The sequence below is a fragment of the Gekko japonicus genome, unplaced genomic scaffold, assembly GCF_001447785.1.
Source record: "Gekko japonicus isolate JY-2015 unplaced genomic scaffold, Gekko_japonicus_V1.1 scaffold49, whole genome shotgun sequence".
In the NCBI taxonomy this organism is placed as follows: domain Eukaryota; kingdom Metazoa; phylum Chordata; class Lepidosauria; order Squamata; family Gekkonidae; genus Gekko; species Gekko japonicus.
The window spans coordinates 638,161-654,256 of record NW_015173674.1 but is presented as its reverse complement, the minus strand read 5'-3'; the positions used below and the strand labels follow the sequence as shown (position 1 = coordinate 654,256).

The 16,096-nt window shown below is 44.3% G+C and overlaps 1 protein-coding gene across 1 annotated transcript in view; it reads left to right on the top strand.

The window, feature by feature from the left end:
- CDH23 (cadherin-related 23) overlaps positions 1-16,096 on the top strand; it is a 797,360-nt gene that overhangs the window by 583,299 nt on the left and 197,965 nt on the right. The window contains exon 26 of the mRNA XM_015422891.1: positions 2,525-2,673. Within this exon, the coding sequence (XP_015278377.1) occupies positions 2,525-2,673 (149 nt within the window). The remainder of the gene's footprint in view (positions 1-2,524; positions 2,674-16,096) is intronic.

Below are 16,096 nucleotides of genomic sequence, written 5' to 3'. Positions count from 1 at the left end.
AAAGAGAGATTCTATATCTTGTTAACTTGATTGTTAAAATATTCCCAGACTTATTATATAGGCTGCGGTCACACGGCCAGGAAAATGCGGGGGGGAAGCGTGGCTGTTTCCCCCGGGGAAAATCAAAGCGCGGTTGCACGATCAGACCTCCCATGGAGGTCCCGTGGAGGTTCCGTGGAGGTCCAGTAGTTATGGGGAGGTGCGGATCACACGGCAAAGAAGCAGGGCCTCGGGGCAAAGAAGCGGGGGCCGCGCGCCGAGGGAAGGCGAGGAGGGGGCTGCCAGAGACAGCCGGCCAAGCGGCGCTGGGGAGAAGAGGGGCCAGCTGCCGACTGGGTGGTGTGGCATCATGTCAGGCACGGCGTTTTCCCCACCAGTGAGGCAGGCAGGGGGTGGGCAGAAGGTCTGGAAGGGCATCAGTCTGGGGAGCTGGCTGGTGGGGCGTGCGAAGAGAGCAAAGCAGCATAGCCCAGCCCCCTCCGCCCTGACCGCCCCTCCGCCCAAGCAGACGTCCTACTCTGCCGCCGCGCCCCCCCCTCTTCTGGGCTTCATCTTCTGCCTTGCCCCCTTTCCCCCATCTGTCGCTCGCCGCCTCAAGCCATGCACTCGTTGGTGCTGTCTTCTGGCTGCTCTCCTCTTCTCTGCACGACGTACGTTGTGTTTTTTTTTATTAAACATCCGTTTGCGCATGCTCCGTTTGGTGCTTGTGCGCAATCGTGGAGACTCGAAAAAAAACACCTTTTAGCTAGGGGACATGGGCGGGCGCTGGAACTTCCTCCGGAAACACGGTCATACGCCCGCCCTTGCCCCGCGGTTTCTGGAAACTAGTACCTCCACGGTACTAGTTTTTTACTCCGTGTTTTTGGCGTTTAGCCACGGGTTACCGACGGGAGCTCTACACTTGCCAGATGTTGCCCTGTGATCGCGCCAGGAAACTCCGCCTCTCTTCCGTCTCTGAAGTGTGGCTTATGCTCCGTGTGACCGCAGCCATAATTGAATACACTAAGTTGCCAGATACATGTTTGTAACATAGATTAGTTAAGACAAGAGGCATGACCAATGGGACATAAATGTTTAAGAGGACTGGTCTTTGATGACAAAGAATATCCTATGAAGCACACATTTAAGAAAGAATACCAAAGAAGTTGTAGGGTTTGGCATTTTCTGTGGTGTTTAAAATACTGATGCTTCATACATGAGACCTTATTCAATTCATAGCCTTTCCAATAATGCTGAAACAAAAAATTTAAAGCAATGGCAAACTCTGTAAATAAACACTCAAATTTTCTACAATATTTAATCCTAGACACAAAGAAGATTGTTTTGTCCAGAAATGAGTTTAAAGAATTCAGTACTGAAATTAATTTTGGTTCTGGACTAGAACCAGCTGAATATTTCATTTCTCTCTAACACTAATAAAATTAAGGCAATGATACTGATTTATATTTTGTCTGTTTAAATTTTACACATAGAATTGATTTTACACTATAAATCACATCGAAGATTAGGAATGGTGAATTAAATTTTCTCTGTCCTCTGTGTTCACTAGTGATCCTTTAAGCACTACTATATCTCTCTAACATTGGACTTGATTTTATGCTGTGTGTAGTTAACTAGCATGTGGCAAGAAAGCTTATGGGCTGATGAAGCCTATTGTGGAAAACACCCATCAAGCCAGCCACCACTCATCATCCAGCCACATGTTTATTGTCACATGCATTATGAAATCAGCACCATGTAAAGCCAATCCAGATCCAGTGTCAGTCTCCTACCTATAATCTAGTCTGAAAGCAGCATTCAGCAAGTCAGTAATTACAAGTCAGAGTGACACAAACATCTCTGATAAAGGAATAATTATAAGCCTTTGTGATGTAAATGAAATCTGCTGCGGATCTTACGGAAAATGCATACTAAATCCCAGATATTTATGCTGGAACCAGCACATAATTGGCCTATCCAGTATAGGCACCAGACAGCGCCATCATAAGCCTGTGGCTCATTTTTCCTCATTATATCTTCCATTGGTTGTACAACTGGAAGATGCATTACCATAGAGTTTTTGCCCAATTACCAGAGTGTCACCCCAATGTCCCAGATGTGATGACATCACTTTCGGGTCACATGGGCAGCGATGTAGACACATTGTTGTACGTTGAATGGCCCTCCCTTCTGCTCCTGGTAAGTCCCTTCCTCCACCACCGGTTGCCCCAAGGGGAGGGTCCAGCAAAAAGAGAGAAGTGGAAGTCTAGGGCTTCTGGATAACATCACTTCTCTAGCAAGTGTGGGCTAAGGGCCATGAAGCTGGTAATATGGTCTGGGTGGATAGCCCCTGTTGTTGGAAAGGAAACTAGGCAGCTTTAAAACAACTAGGTGAATGGGCAATTGGAGTTAAGACCAAGGAAAACTGTTTTGATCCTGTTTGCTTCCGAACATTTCATACTTCGTTAGTGTTCTTTCAGTAGTAATGACTTTTTTGTTTAGGCTGTGACATTACATGGACTATTTGTTGTCTTTGTTCCCACAGATAATGGCCCCACAGGCAAGCGGAGGACTGGAACAGCTGCTGTGCATGTCACTGTGCTGGATGTTAATGACAATCGGCCCATCTTCCTTCAGAGCAGCTATGAGGCTACTGTCCCTGAGGACATCCCAGACTACAGCAGCATAGTACAGGCATGTAACAAAACTTTCCTTTTCAGAGGGTTCCAGGGGGGAGACAAAAACAAAGGGAAGCCATGCACTTTGCTACTCTCACTTCATCCCAGCTGTTAGCGGGAAACACAACAAAGACCTAGGAGATTTTGATATTAGGTCATGCCTCTGTACTATTTCCTTAAGTTCTTTCTTGTATCTGGCAGTCACTGTTGCTGTTGTGGAAAGGCTAATAACAGGAAGCTGGATTTGAGTCCAGTAGCAAATGGGTATTTTGAAATTATTATTAGCAGGGAATCCTGTTGCAAAAGGAATGCAACGAGCTCTAGAAAGAGGCCTCTCCTGGCCACACACAGGGTGCCCCCTCCCCAGCCTTCTCCTCCCTCCCCAGAGGTTGTGATGTGGAGGTGTTGCTGTTGTTAGAAAGGCTTATAACAGGAAACAGGATTTGAGTCCAGTAGCAAATGGGTATTTTGAAATTATTAGGGTATTAGCAGGGAAACTCATTGCAAAAGGAATGCAATGAGCTCTAGAAAGAGGCCTCTCCTGGCCACACACAGGGTGCCCCCCCCGCCTTCTCCTCCCTCCCCAGAGGTCGTGGTGGAGGGGAGACAGAATGGGCTGCAACTGCCTCCCTGCCTGGCCGCCTCTGACAGCCTCCTGGCCAGCTACACAAACCACCGCCCTGGCGGCTCAGGCATCACTGTGGAGTCATGCGCTGGAGGTGGGTGAAGGTGCACTAGGCAGCGGGCAGTGACTGGCTGCCCACCCGGCCACCTTAGGCGACTTCCTGTATAGCCACGTGGACCAGTGCCCCAGTGGTGTAGGCAGCGTCATGGAGTTGTGTGCCGGAGGTGCCAGAGCTCGGCGAAGGTGCACTCAGACCTGGGCACTCACTGTATGTCGGGTACGCCCTTGTCCATGGCCGGCTTTTTTTCCATGGTGCCACCTCCTGTCCCTCAGCCTGATGAGTCTCCAGGCGGTGAAGCGTCCTGCCCACCCATCAGATCCCAGCAAAATGAGGCTAAGATGCTGAGCACCACCTCTGTGGGCGGGACAACTCCAATTCAGGCAGCAACGCAGCCAGTGGATAGAGCCCCCTGGTGAGTGACACACCAGGGAGTGAACTGATTCGGCAGTGTATGGAATCTTCTGGAAAGAGTCCACGACCAAAACAGCTTTATATATAAGGAGAGGTAAGTTTTTGAGAGTCAAAGCTCCCTTCATCAGATGCAGGAAGCTGCGCAGCTTGGAAAGAAGCAACAGCACTTTGCCAACATTTTTTTTTTAAAAGAAAACCCACTTGAGTAGCTGGGGCTTTGGGCCTGCGAGCTAGCCATATTTCAGCATGGGGCTCATTGAGTTGCAGTGTAGATGGCATTAATGGGCTCCTGCAACAAACGTTGTGGAATATGGCCCCTGAACAATAAGCAGCAGGTTGTGCTGATTAGTCAGTCAATCGATATCTGGAAAGTCACATCTGGAGTGTAAGTGGTGATCTGACAAACAAATCTGCTTTGAGGGAGGCACTGGGTGAAGCAGTCCTTTCTTGACAGTGTATGCAAGTGTGTGAGTGCATACAAAGCATCTCTAAAAATAAAACTAGGAAAGAAGAATTTGGAGATTCAGGGGGTTTTGTTTTTGTTTCCCTCTATGGAGCTAACCCTCAGTGGAATGAATGGGTGAGAGAGAGAGCTAGCTGAATGAATGCATGCATTCATTCAGCCTCTTTCTCCTTTCCAGTTTCTCTTCAAAACCAAATGTTTTTGTAGCAAGGTCTAAGGAGTGCTCTCAGCAAGCTCAGAGAAGACTATTTTTGTTCTTGAATCTGCTTCTCTGGTCTGCCAAGCATATAGTGCGTTAACAGAACTATGTTACAATCACATAGAGATTTTTGAAAAGCAAGTGGTCAACCATGTGAGAACTTTGGGATAATACATTCAGAACTGGAACAAAAAATGCCTTTGTAGAGCCACACACTTAACCTGTAACTAAACTGCAGAAGGTGATGGGAACACATTGGGCAGATGGGTTCACTGTGGCAAGAGGATCTGTGATGCCTGATTTGTGACTGATAATGAGGAGGTTCTCAAAAGTAGAGTGGACTCTGTATTGCTATCACTTGTAATGCTCGGAGGGGGGGATACACGCATGTACACCAGCTGTCCCTTTCATATGGAATTGAGCTGCTACCATACTTCAGCCTAGCTCACCATATTCCATGAGCAATTGAAAGAAGTGCTTGTCTTTGCCCAGCAATCACCTGACAGACCCCTGAAGTTCAATCAACCTGGTGTTCCATTTGCATCCCATCTAATTTCCATGGAACTTGGGATAGCTGTGAAGTGTGTTAGGCTTAGACAGTGTTTTGCCAGGATTTGAGCAGAGTCCAAAAGTCTGTCCCGTGTGGTTCATTTGATCCTAGCCTCACCTTCCGCCATCCCACCATATAGTAGAAGAGGATATTGTGTTCAGCAACTGGGTGAAAAGAGCTTCCTGTGGACCATTGAAGATGTTCCTGCTCCTAATATAAAACTTGCAGATGAATCCCTTATAATTTCAACATTCCTCCTCACCACCCCAAATAAAATTTGCAGAGGCGACTGTTTCATAATGTTGATTAGGCCCTTTTGATAGTTTTAAAATTAAAATATGTCAGTGCATCAAAATATGATTTTGTATGGAAATGACATAAATACTTCAAGATTTGCTTTTGTCTATGTAGTAACATTCTGAATGTCTCGTGATATTAGCATAAGAGTCTGCAATGGTGAGGAATGCAGTAAGAAAGACAACTGGACCTAGTAGTCAAGGCCTCCTGTAGATGGTACTAAATGCTTGATCAAATGAAATGTACTCTAAGGATGTCTGCAAGGAGAGTGTAAATTCCTGTGAGAGAAACTCACTTTAAAATATTGGAGAGATTGCTTTTCTGACCAAAACAAACAGAAAGTCAAATGCAGCAAAGTGAAATAAACAGTGTCACAAACCAAATTGAGGAAACACACAATTCAATCTTTTTAGCTTAAAATCAGTTTTACAACTGAAACAAGAGGAGGTATGTTCTCTCTTCACTCAAAGTTTGTGTTTTGCTTGCTTATGTGATAACTCCCCATAAGTAATTGGCAGCACCATGGCCTGTAGATGTTCTGAGCTTGCTACTCTGCTTTGATTCAGATGAGTAGCTGTCTTGTGCCAAAGTATTTCAGGAAATGTGAGTACTTAGGTTAGGTGCCTAAATTGAGTCTGCTAGATATTACTCAACCACTTTAGCCTACTAAATATGCCGAATATTAAAAACCCACCATATCAACAGTACAAGAATTACTGTTAACGAGCTGTGAACCAGAAAGCCCCCCCATTCTCTGTCATTATGGTAGTAGGTGGCCTTAAGTAAGTTATTATTGCTCAACTTCACTACCAACCCACCACAACCCTACCTCAGATATGAGGATAATCATACTGGCCTACCTTCCAAGACATACCAGGAGTCACAGACCATTTGCAAGCTGGATCCTGATTCTATTCACTAACCGCAGTTAGGTGCTGCAAGACAGGCTGTGATAGCAACCAAGTCTGGCAGGGAAGCAGGAGAAAGAGCGACAATACTGAAGCCAGGATTCAAGCCGAGATTCACTGCCTGTGAACCAAATCCTTATTTCATTAGCTAACCACCATGGTTTCACGTTACTTCTGAGCTGACCCTGTATAAATGCCAAGGATGGTTTTTGCATTTATGGCACTACAGCTGAGCTTTTTTTCTGCTGTGCAGCTACTTCAGCAGCATACAAACCCCTCACAGTTGGGTTTGCTTGGCTTTGAGGCCAATTTAAGTATTTTTATTCAGCATTTGCAGGAATTGGTGATTATACGTGTATGTGTAACAAAGCATTGAATATTATATTGTAAGCAGAAAAGATGGAATTGCAGTGAAATCAGTGTAGCACACACCTGTTTAGAAATAAGCCAACTGAGTGTGTACATTTATGTGCACCAAACCATTACACAGTTACAGTGAAGGACCTCTTAAATATTAGGCATCAGTCCAAATATAAACCAAGCTAAGCATATAAATTAAACAATACACTAAAAAGTTAACATGTGTTAGCAACTTTAACTATACTTTTTTCGCACACTGCTGATTCCATAGCTTCCTTCAGTTATAGAGAGTCAACTTGCCAGATGTTCCATGTGGTCTGGGTGGACACCTGCCCCATCCAGCACTCTTCAAGAGTCACTGCTTCGGGAAGCTTCACTATGATACACACATCAGCCTAAGGAGCAGCAGGCACAATCCAGGGGGAAAGCCCCATTTAAAGCTATATTAGTAAAGTGCTTAATTGTGTGTTTGTCCCGCTGACACTTATGACAGCTTTGTCTGGGTTTCACCAAATGTCTCCATATTTTATAGGACATAACTTTGAGTGTGTGACAAAGCTATTCTCGTTTGTCTTTCTCCACCTTTGAATTGTCCTTTTCACTAGCTTCCATGAAGAGGTGCAACAAATAGTTAAAAGACAAATCAATTTCCAATGTTATCTCTCCTTATATATAATTGAATAGTGGGTGCCAAAGTTCTAATTCTAAAATGCACTCCCTTAGTGTATGGCTGATGGCACTGCTCCTCAGCATATATCGCTACCAATCAGAAGGCAAAGCCCGGGTCCCACCCACACCACAACTGCTGCGACAACCTGGTCTTTTGCATATGGAAGCTGATTGGACTTCACTCCATTCCACACCTCAAACTCCCCCCCCCGCAAGGCAGTTGGAATGTCAGTTGCATATGGAACCTGCTGTATTCTGGTGGTGTGCAGGTCCCAGGTTCATGTTTTAAAAGCAGACTGACACTGTTTGCCCAAAGCCAGAGCACTCTCCCAGAGCCTCTTTCTAGATCCCGTTGTATTTATTTCCACAACGGGCCTTATTTCTAGTAGAAATATATCCCTGAAGTAACTCCCTTTGGCAGAGTTAAGGACTAGGATATACCAACAGAGATATCTGTTTCCTGAAAGGTATATTTGAATAGCTGCATTAAAGCACTAATGTCCCCAAACAACCTTCAGCCACTGTGTGTGTGTGTGTGTGGCCATTCTGGCACCTGATAAGGTGTGGAAGGGGGAACAAGAGTGCCTCAGCCAGCCGTGCTGCGTGGGCCCTCACAGCATTTTAAAAAATATTTTTAAATGGTAGCAGCATCCCTGTGGCTATGCCTGGCAAACCAGAGCCGGCAACCCTAACTTCTGGTGATTTCCTAAGGCTACCTGGAAGTGACAAAGGGGAGATCTAGAATCACCAGCAAATTGCCATAGAATCACCGTCACATCTAATTTGTCCTGCCTTCACATACACACAATAGATGAACTCTCTCAGCAAGATGCACTGGGAGGCCCATGACAGTTCTCTCCAACAAATGTTAAAGCAACTAGCAGCTGCCCACTTTCAGACTGGGTCTGTGTCACAGAGGTGGAGGCTAATCCCCTCGGCCCATGCCAGTTCCCGGAAACTTTCCCCCACCCCCCGGTACTGTGGTTAGACCTGGGAAGGGGGAAAGACAAGCCAAAAGAAATAATCTCTCTCTCTCTCTCTGTATTGGATTTGACTATATGATCTCAGTTTTCTTTCCCGCCACCCTGCTTCTGTTTACCAATGAAAACTGTTCACAGATCTTCCAGTATTTCCGTTCTTCATTAAAATCTGCCATGGGGAAGGCAGGACAGTGGGATTAGTGTTGGGGAGGGCATTTTTCTATTTTCCTCCTTCTGTGTTCCTTCTGTTTGCTTGCTCTCCCTCAATTCACTCTTAACTAAAAACAGGGAAGCCAGCATTCCCCACCTCTTTACATGCGGGTACACTGTCAAGTTTAGGGCCCATACTATTCCCAGCATGCCTTCTGGCATAGGCACATTTTGCTCCTGCTGCTCTGACTGTCCTGTATCTCATTGCACAACAGCAACCGTCGTGTCAGTTTGGGCTGACATGCAAATGCACACATGTGCCATTGCATATGTTCCTGGCTTGGTCTGTACACAACAGGGGTGCTCCCTAGCTGCCCAGGATGGTTACCCCCCAGCCCCCACAGACACAGCTATGCCTCAGAGAGGCTCAAACTGCACGTGACAGCAGCTGTCTCATTTGTTTAGAACTAGTTTGCCCAAATTAATTATGAAGTTGGGGGAGGGGAACCCAATTTGGGGAATGGGGAAAATCCAGCCCTCCTCTTCACACTCTTTACTATAAGAACTGGGCCTGCATCGCCCTGCTTAATATGCAGTTGGGTTACAGTCAGGGTTAGACAAACAGATCTACTGGTGTCCCTTGTAACTGAATCCTCGCTGGAATATTTGAAGGGAGATTTTATTTTAAGTAATCAAAGACAGCTCATTCATCCCTATCTGCTTCTCTTTTGAAGGGCTTTTCTATGCAATCAGTGTTTGGCATGATAAATGCACATTGGTTTCCCATTTGTTGTACATGGAGCGGACATTGTCATTCATGGTGCTGCCTCTGCAGGGATATTGTTTTCTCAGCACAATGTTGTGCATCCAGGTGAATATGATGCTTCCCTCAGACATCGCTGCTGTGATGTTTGGGTAGAATGCAGATGCCTTTTCTCTCAAGCCAGTGCCTATTTTAAGGTTTGTTTGTGCTTGCATTACTGGGGGCAATGCACTCCTCTTCTGTCTTTTGCAGATTTAACACTCACCAATACAAATAGCAGCAGCAGTGCATTAACAGTTTTGTGAACTTCTGCGTTTAATTCTTTGGTTGCTGGCAGTGTTCTCTCCTACAATATTAAGTCCATTGTGGGCTCACATATGCAGCAAGGATTTTTTTTCTTGCCAAAAAAGTGGCAATCACAACTCCATCTTCCAAGGTAGAGACGTTACTGTCCTGTTGTCAATGAGAAGTATCTTACAGGAGTGTCATGGAGCAAAACTTTGTAGCTCAAGTAATGTGATTCTGCAGGAAGGTTCTGGGTATTTTCTAGCCAGTTTTGGCTGAAGATATATGATCAAACAGAATATTGCTAATAAATCATTGTTCCACTTCTAAGGGGGGTATTAGTCACCTCCATTCATCAGATGAGTGAGCTGTGAGTCTTTTTCATGTTTTTGCAAAATATTCTGTTCCCATAGACTGAAGAGTTTTAGGGACAGATGACACGGGCTCAAATGGAACTAGGAAGATTTGGATACCTAAATGCCCATCGATATAATAATGCCCTGCCTTAACTCTATGGAAAAAGTTTCCTCACCAATACAATATGGTTTCAGCACTTCAAGCAGGCATTGCAGATGTTATTCTTCTGCCTCCTTTTTTCCATAGACAGGAGTATAATGATGACTCCACTAGCCAACATTTCCATCCTGGTTGCTCTGTGGTTCTCAAAAGAGGTGTATACTATCGGAGATCAGTTAGTTCGTGAAGGGCTGTTGAGATGGAGCATTTCCGCAGCAGAATTGTGGGAAATTTCACAGGGTCACATTTCAGTAGATTCCATGATATTCCAGTCCTGACTGACAGGCACTTTCCTTGAACAAGTTTCATTGGCTTGGGAAACAGGACGGCTGCGTTTGACACTGCTCCGTATGGAATGTCTCAGTGACCCTAGTCGTTTCCAGAGCCTGAGCTGTGGCTCACTGGCATCTTCAGGATGGTAAGGCATACACTCATGTGGCCCATGGCAAGATTGATCCAGAGCTGCAGGCTTGCAGAGAGTGACAAAGATAAGGCAGGTTGCCAGAAGGAGGAAGATGCAGATGAGAGCAATGATAATAGGCAAGGAGTCAGGCTTCTCTACATTCGGCACAGAGCTTAGTGGTACCAGCTCAGTAGTAGCACTGAGAAATGCAAGTACATGGGTTGTTTTAGATGTCTCACTTGCAGTGTCATTTGTATTCATCTTTCCTACAAGACACAATAAGGAAAGAGATGAGAGAACTGGAATAATTGGCTGAAGTTAGAAAAGAACTGTGTGGCATTTATGTAAGGCTATTAAACTTAATGAAAAGACCAAACAGATTGGAAATATTTCTTTCCATAGTGTATTGGTTCTAAACTTTTTACTACTAAAAAGGACCATTGGCAGAACTGTGTTCAGAGCCCACCTGCCCATCTACATCTAGATGGCACCCTTTATTCTCATATGCTGTGTTATTTTCCAGTCTTCCCTTCTGGCTCCCTGATGATCTTTCAGTAAAGCTCCCGTCACCTACTGAATTTGTCCACAACTTCTTTGGGTACTTATTGTCAATACCTAATCCCTAAATAGTAATGCTGAACTAAAATAAGTTGCAATGTGAACCTTAAGGGAGTTATGGGATGGTTGTGAATGGTTGTGTGAGTGTATATGAGTATGGCTGTAGATCACTGAAATGATTGCACCTTTAATTTCGTTGTACTATGTACAATGACAATAAAGTATATTATTATATTATTATTAATAATAATAATAATAATACTGAAGAATCTGAAGGTACCTGCATTAGATTTTAAGACAGCAGTCAGTGCCCTGTCTTGATTTTGTTACTGTATTGTTACCTCTACCAGCATAGATTTAAGAAGCTGAATTGCTGCCTTCAGTTTCTGGGGGAATTTAGCTAAATGGCAGGCCTCAGCAAGAGGTGGGGTATTAGGAAGGACCTCCTACCTATGTTTAGGGGTATCTCCCTTTAAGAGAGCTCTCAATGAACCATCCAAGGGTAAAATAGAGAATGTTTTATTCAGAACAATTAAGGGGAATAACATACAAGGAGCACACATGAAAAATACATGCATTCAAGATTTGTGGGAAATTAAAGAGAGGAGTAGGAAAATATCAGGGGTTGAGGTGATAGCTACCTTTCCTGAAGACATCCATGAGGGAGGGAGAAATAGCAAAATGACCCGTGCTTCACTGAAAGGAAGGACCCAGTATACTGGGGTGCATGTTGGTAGGCACCTAAGAGAACATGAACAGAGTGATGGAGTTGTCCTAGGCTAGTTATACCCAAAAACATGTCTAGAGGGCTTGCTAATTCAAAACAAAGAATTGATTAAATTAATCAGGGATAAAACAATGTAGTTTGAAAACTCTGTATAGAGTTTCCAAGAGTGGATAAAGGAGACCAGAGATTCTTTTCTAGATGCAAAGTACAATTTGGGTTGGGTTCCCAGTTACTTCTCCAGTGGTTGAAGAACTAATGGATTGTTAATTTAAACTAATCAACATGGAAACAATACTGCTTGATGAGCCACCTGGACTTAGGGTGTGGGAAAGTAATAGAAGTCAGGGCTTTCTATTATGAAGAAAATGCCCTGCACTATCGCAGAGCTTATTCATTAGCCCATTTCAATGTGTTATCCTCTGCAGTTCTCTATGGGAGATTTCATAAAATACCATATGCTAACAGGCTATGCACATGTAATCGGTGGGACATAGAGAGCCTTGAACATGTTTTTTTGCACTATACTTATTATCTTGCTATATGTTTCACACTTATTGATCCCTTGTTGAAAGACCAAGCAGGGAAATCTGATGAATGCAAAATTATTTTTTTATTATCTACTCAGAACCAAATTGTGATTTAAACTGTGGCCAAATTTGTGTACCTTGCAGCTAGGAAGCGAGCAATGTATCAGCAGACAGGGTCTTGACTGCTCAGACTGTTTCCTCCCTGTTATAATTCAGTTGTTTTTGCCAATAAAGGTTGTTTGTTTGATGAAGAAAATGTGAAGAGGAAAGATGAGATCAGATTGATAGGATTAGCGACTGAGATTGAAAGAAGTAACTCTGGGGTGAGGCAAGTCCATTGTCAAGAGTATGCAGATGTCAGTGGGGGGTGGTCGCAGTTGTCAGAGAAGGATCTCATATGCTTTCCAGGGTCACTTCCTAGGCATGATTATGGGGCCTGCAAGTCCTGGCATCCATCTTTGTGTCCACTTATGTCAAGTTGCCTGGTATATTGACTCCCGCGGTACCCTTATGGGGTCCTTTGCTGGTTGAAAAGGCCCCTCCTGAGAGACAGGGGGTCGGTGTACTTTCAGTATAGTACCTACTATTCATTAGACTGTTAAATAATGAATAAGAGGTCCATATCTAGTGGAGATCTACCTCATACTTGGAGAACCATTGGCTTAGAACCATTGGCAAGAACCATTGCCTTTCTGTTTCCATACTCAATCCAACACTAGAGTTATAGCATAAGTAATGTGTGTTCTAACAGTGGCAGGGCAGCAAGGAAAAATAAGTAAAAAAATAATAGTTTACCCAGGGCATTGCAGCACTTACAATATGGTGTTTAGAGTGGAGTTTTAATAGTTTGCTGATAACCCTGCTGTGGTTAGGATTATAGAGAGTATTTTCTTAAATGTCAGAAGAGATGTGACTAATTTTGGACTATTGGGGGCTCTGCAATTCAGTGGGGAAAATCAGGCATTTAATGACTGCCTTACTAAGTGCACATCTAAAAAGGTTATTTTAAGTTCAGTGTGCTAAAGGCATTTACTAAAATCACATGGGCTTGCATGGATGCTCTGATTTCTCTTACCTACTGGCTTCCTTGGATTTCATAAAGGTTTGGACAAGATGTAGTATTACAGGATACAGTGCTAAATCAAGATTGCTACCTTACAGCCAAAACTGTTAGGGCAAAAAATTCAGGGCATATGAACTGTTGACACACAGGAAGTGGGGATAATAAAAATGTCAGCATTAAGAGGTGATTTGCCTAATCTTATTTATGTTGCTTTTTACAATGAAACTGCTAATCATGTACAGATCCAGAGATGCTGCATGCAAACATGTTCCATGATTCTTGCTGTGTCCTTACCAAGTCAATAAGAAGAGCTGGAGGTGGTCAGAGTGCTGTTTTATGGGTATACTAACCCCTTAAAATATGAAGATATATTGCCAATGGAGTAGGAATAAAGGGACAGTTTTCACAGTGGAGGGAAGTGAGCAGTAGTGTCCCACAAGCACTGGTATTCTGGACAGTGCTATTTACATTGTTCATAAATGATTTAAAAATTGGAGGTGGCCAGTGTTTTAGCCAGATTTGCAGATGATACCAAATTATTTAGTATGATGAACACCAAGGTGCATTGTGAGGAGTTGTAGGAGGATCTCTCTAAATTGGATGACTAGGCAACAATGTGGCGAACAATTCAATGGGGATAAATGTAAAGTTCTGCATTTAGGTAGGAAAAATCAAATGTATAATTATAGGATGGGGGAGACTTGTCTTGGCAGTAGTATGTATGAAAAGGATCTAGGGGTCTTAGTAGACCACACACTGAACATGAGTCAGCAGTTTGATGTGGTTGCTAAAAAGATAAATGTGACTTCGGGCTTTATTAACATAAGTATAGTGTCCAGATCACTCGAAGTGATGATATCACTTTATTCTGCTCTAGTTAGACCTCACCAAGAGTATTGTGTTCAGTTTTGGGCATCACAATTTATGAAGGATATAGACAAGCTGGAACATGTCCAGAGGACTCATCAAAGATGGTGAGGGGTCTGGAGACCAAGTCCTATGAGGAAAGGTTGAAGGAGCTGGTATGTTTAGCCTGGGAGAGGAAACCACTGAGAGGTGATATGATAACCATCTTCAAGTACTTGAAGGGCTGTCATATAGAGGATGGTACAGAGTTGTTTTCTGTTGCCCCAGAAGGTTGGACCAGAACCAATGGGTTGAAATTAAATCAGAGAAGTTTTCAGCTAAACATTAGGAAGAACTTCCTGACAGTTATAGCAGTTCCTCAGTGGAACAGGCTTCCTCGGGAGGTGGTGGGCTCTCCTTCCTTTGGAGGTTTTTAAACAGAGGCTAGATGGCCATCTGATAGCAATGCTGATTCTGTGAACTTTGACAGATCATGAGAGGGAGGGCAGGAAAGGCTGCCTCAGTGCTTAGTTCTTGTGGCCCTTTCTTAAACTCCCAGGGAAATGCTGATTGCCACTTTGGGGTTAGGAAGCGATTGTTCTCCAGGCCAGTTTGACCGGGGATCCTGTGGGTTTTTTGTCATCTTCTGGGCATGGAACAGGGGTCACTGGGGGGGGAATTTGTGAATTTCCTGCCTTGTGCAAGGGGTTGGACTAGATGACCCTGGAGGTCCCTTCCAACTCTATAATTCTATGATTCTTTGAATATTTAACATAATGTGTAAGGCGATGCATATGGGGGGGGGGGATCCAGATTTTAAATATAGGTGGATTTAATTGGCTGAGACTGAGATTGAAAGAGATCTTGGGGATTTAGTGGAAAGCTCAGTGAAAATGTCAACTCATTGTGTGGCAGTTGTGAACTCAATTCAAGGGACTGAAAATGAAACAGCCAATATTGTAATAACCTTGTATAATGGTGTGGCATTATTTGGAATACTGTGTGCAGTTTAGGTTGCCGTATCTCAAACAAGATATTGCAGGTCTGGAAAAGACAGAAAAGAGGGCAATCAAGATGATTAAGGGGTTGGACCACCATTCCTACAATGACAGGCTGGAGAGTCTGGGATTTTTCAGTCTAAATAAAAGATAGCTTAGAGGATACAAGATAGAGGTATATAAAATTATATAAAATTATGCATGAGGTAGAGCATGATGAGCATTTCTCAGTGCTGCCATATGTAGCTGTCTCTAAGTGGAAGCATTTCCACAGACCTGTAGCTGTTCTCCTAAAATTTATCACTCAAAATATTTTTCATCTTTGTACTTTGACATCAGCACATTGACCACTTCAGTGGTCTCCAAAAATTCAAGAAAGGCCAGCAAGAAGGAGCACAAGCACAGTGGCTCCTGGCTTTGCCCTGTGCCAGTGGCACCCGATACTCCTCCTTGCTGGCCAACACCACATCCAGGCCAGCAAGGAGGAGCACAGGCATAGCAGTGGCTGCCTTGGCCCTGTGCTGGCCCAGGCATGGTGCAGCTGGCATGGATGTGGTACAGCCTGCAAGAAGGAGCATGGCACTACTAGTACTTCTTGCTGCTGACCCCGTTGTGCCCAGGCTGGTGAGGAGGAGCTTGGGACAGCAGTGCCCGGCTTCACACTGGGCAGGCTGAGGTGTGGCATGTCTGAACGGGAGAAGCAGGGGAGTGCCTGCCTCTGCCCTGCTGGCTCGTGCAAGGTGCAGCCACCAAGGAGGAACAAGGTGGCACCTCCTTTCTCTGCCACTGGCTCTTTGGCCTGCATGAGGTGAGAGGGTGCGGCTGCAAGAGGGGCATGATTTTGGCCTTACGGTCCACCTCTGACAAAGAAGCTACAGCAAATTTAGCCTTGAGATTTTGGCACACTATGATCTTGTTCTGCTCCCCCATGAAGCCATAATGAGCTGTCATTCCATTTCTTGTCACCATTCACAGATCACTTCTTAGAGCCATTTATCTCCCTTGACTGTCACTTCAGCACAGAGCCCTCCTTTCCTTCCCCCACTGGGAAAAAGTTTTCCCTCATACACACACCATCTG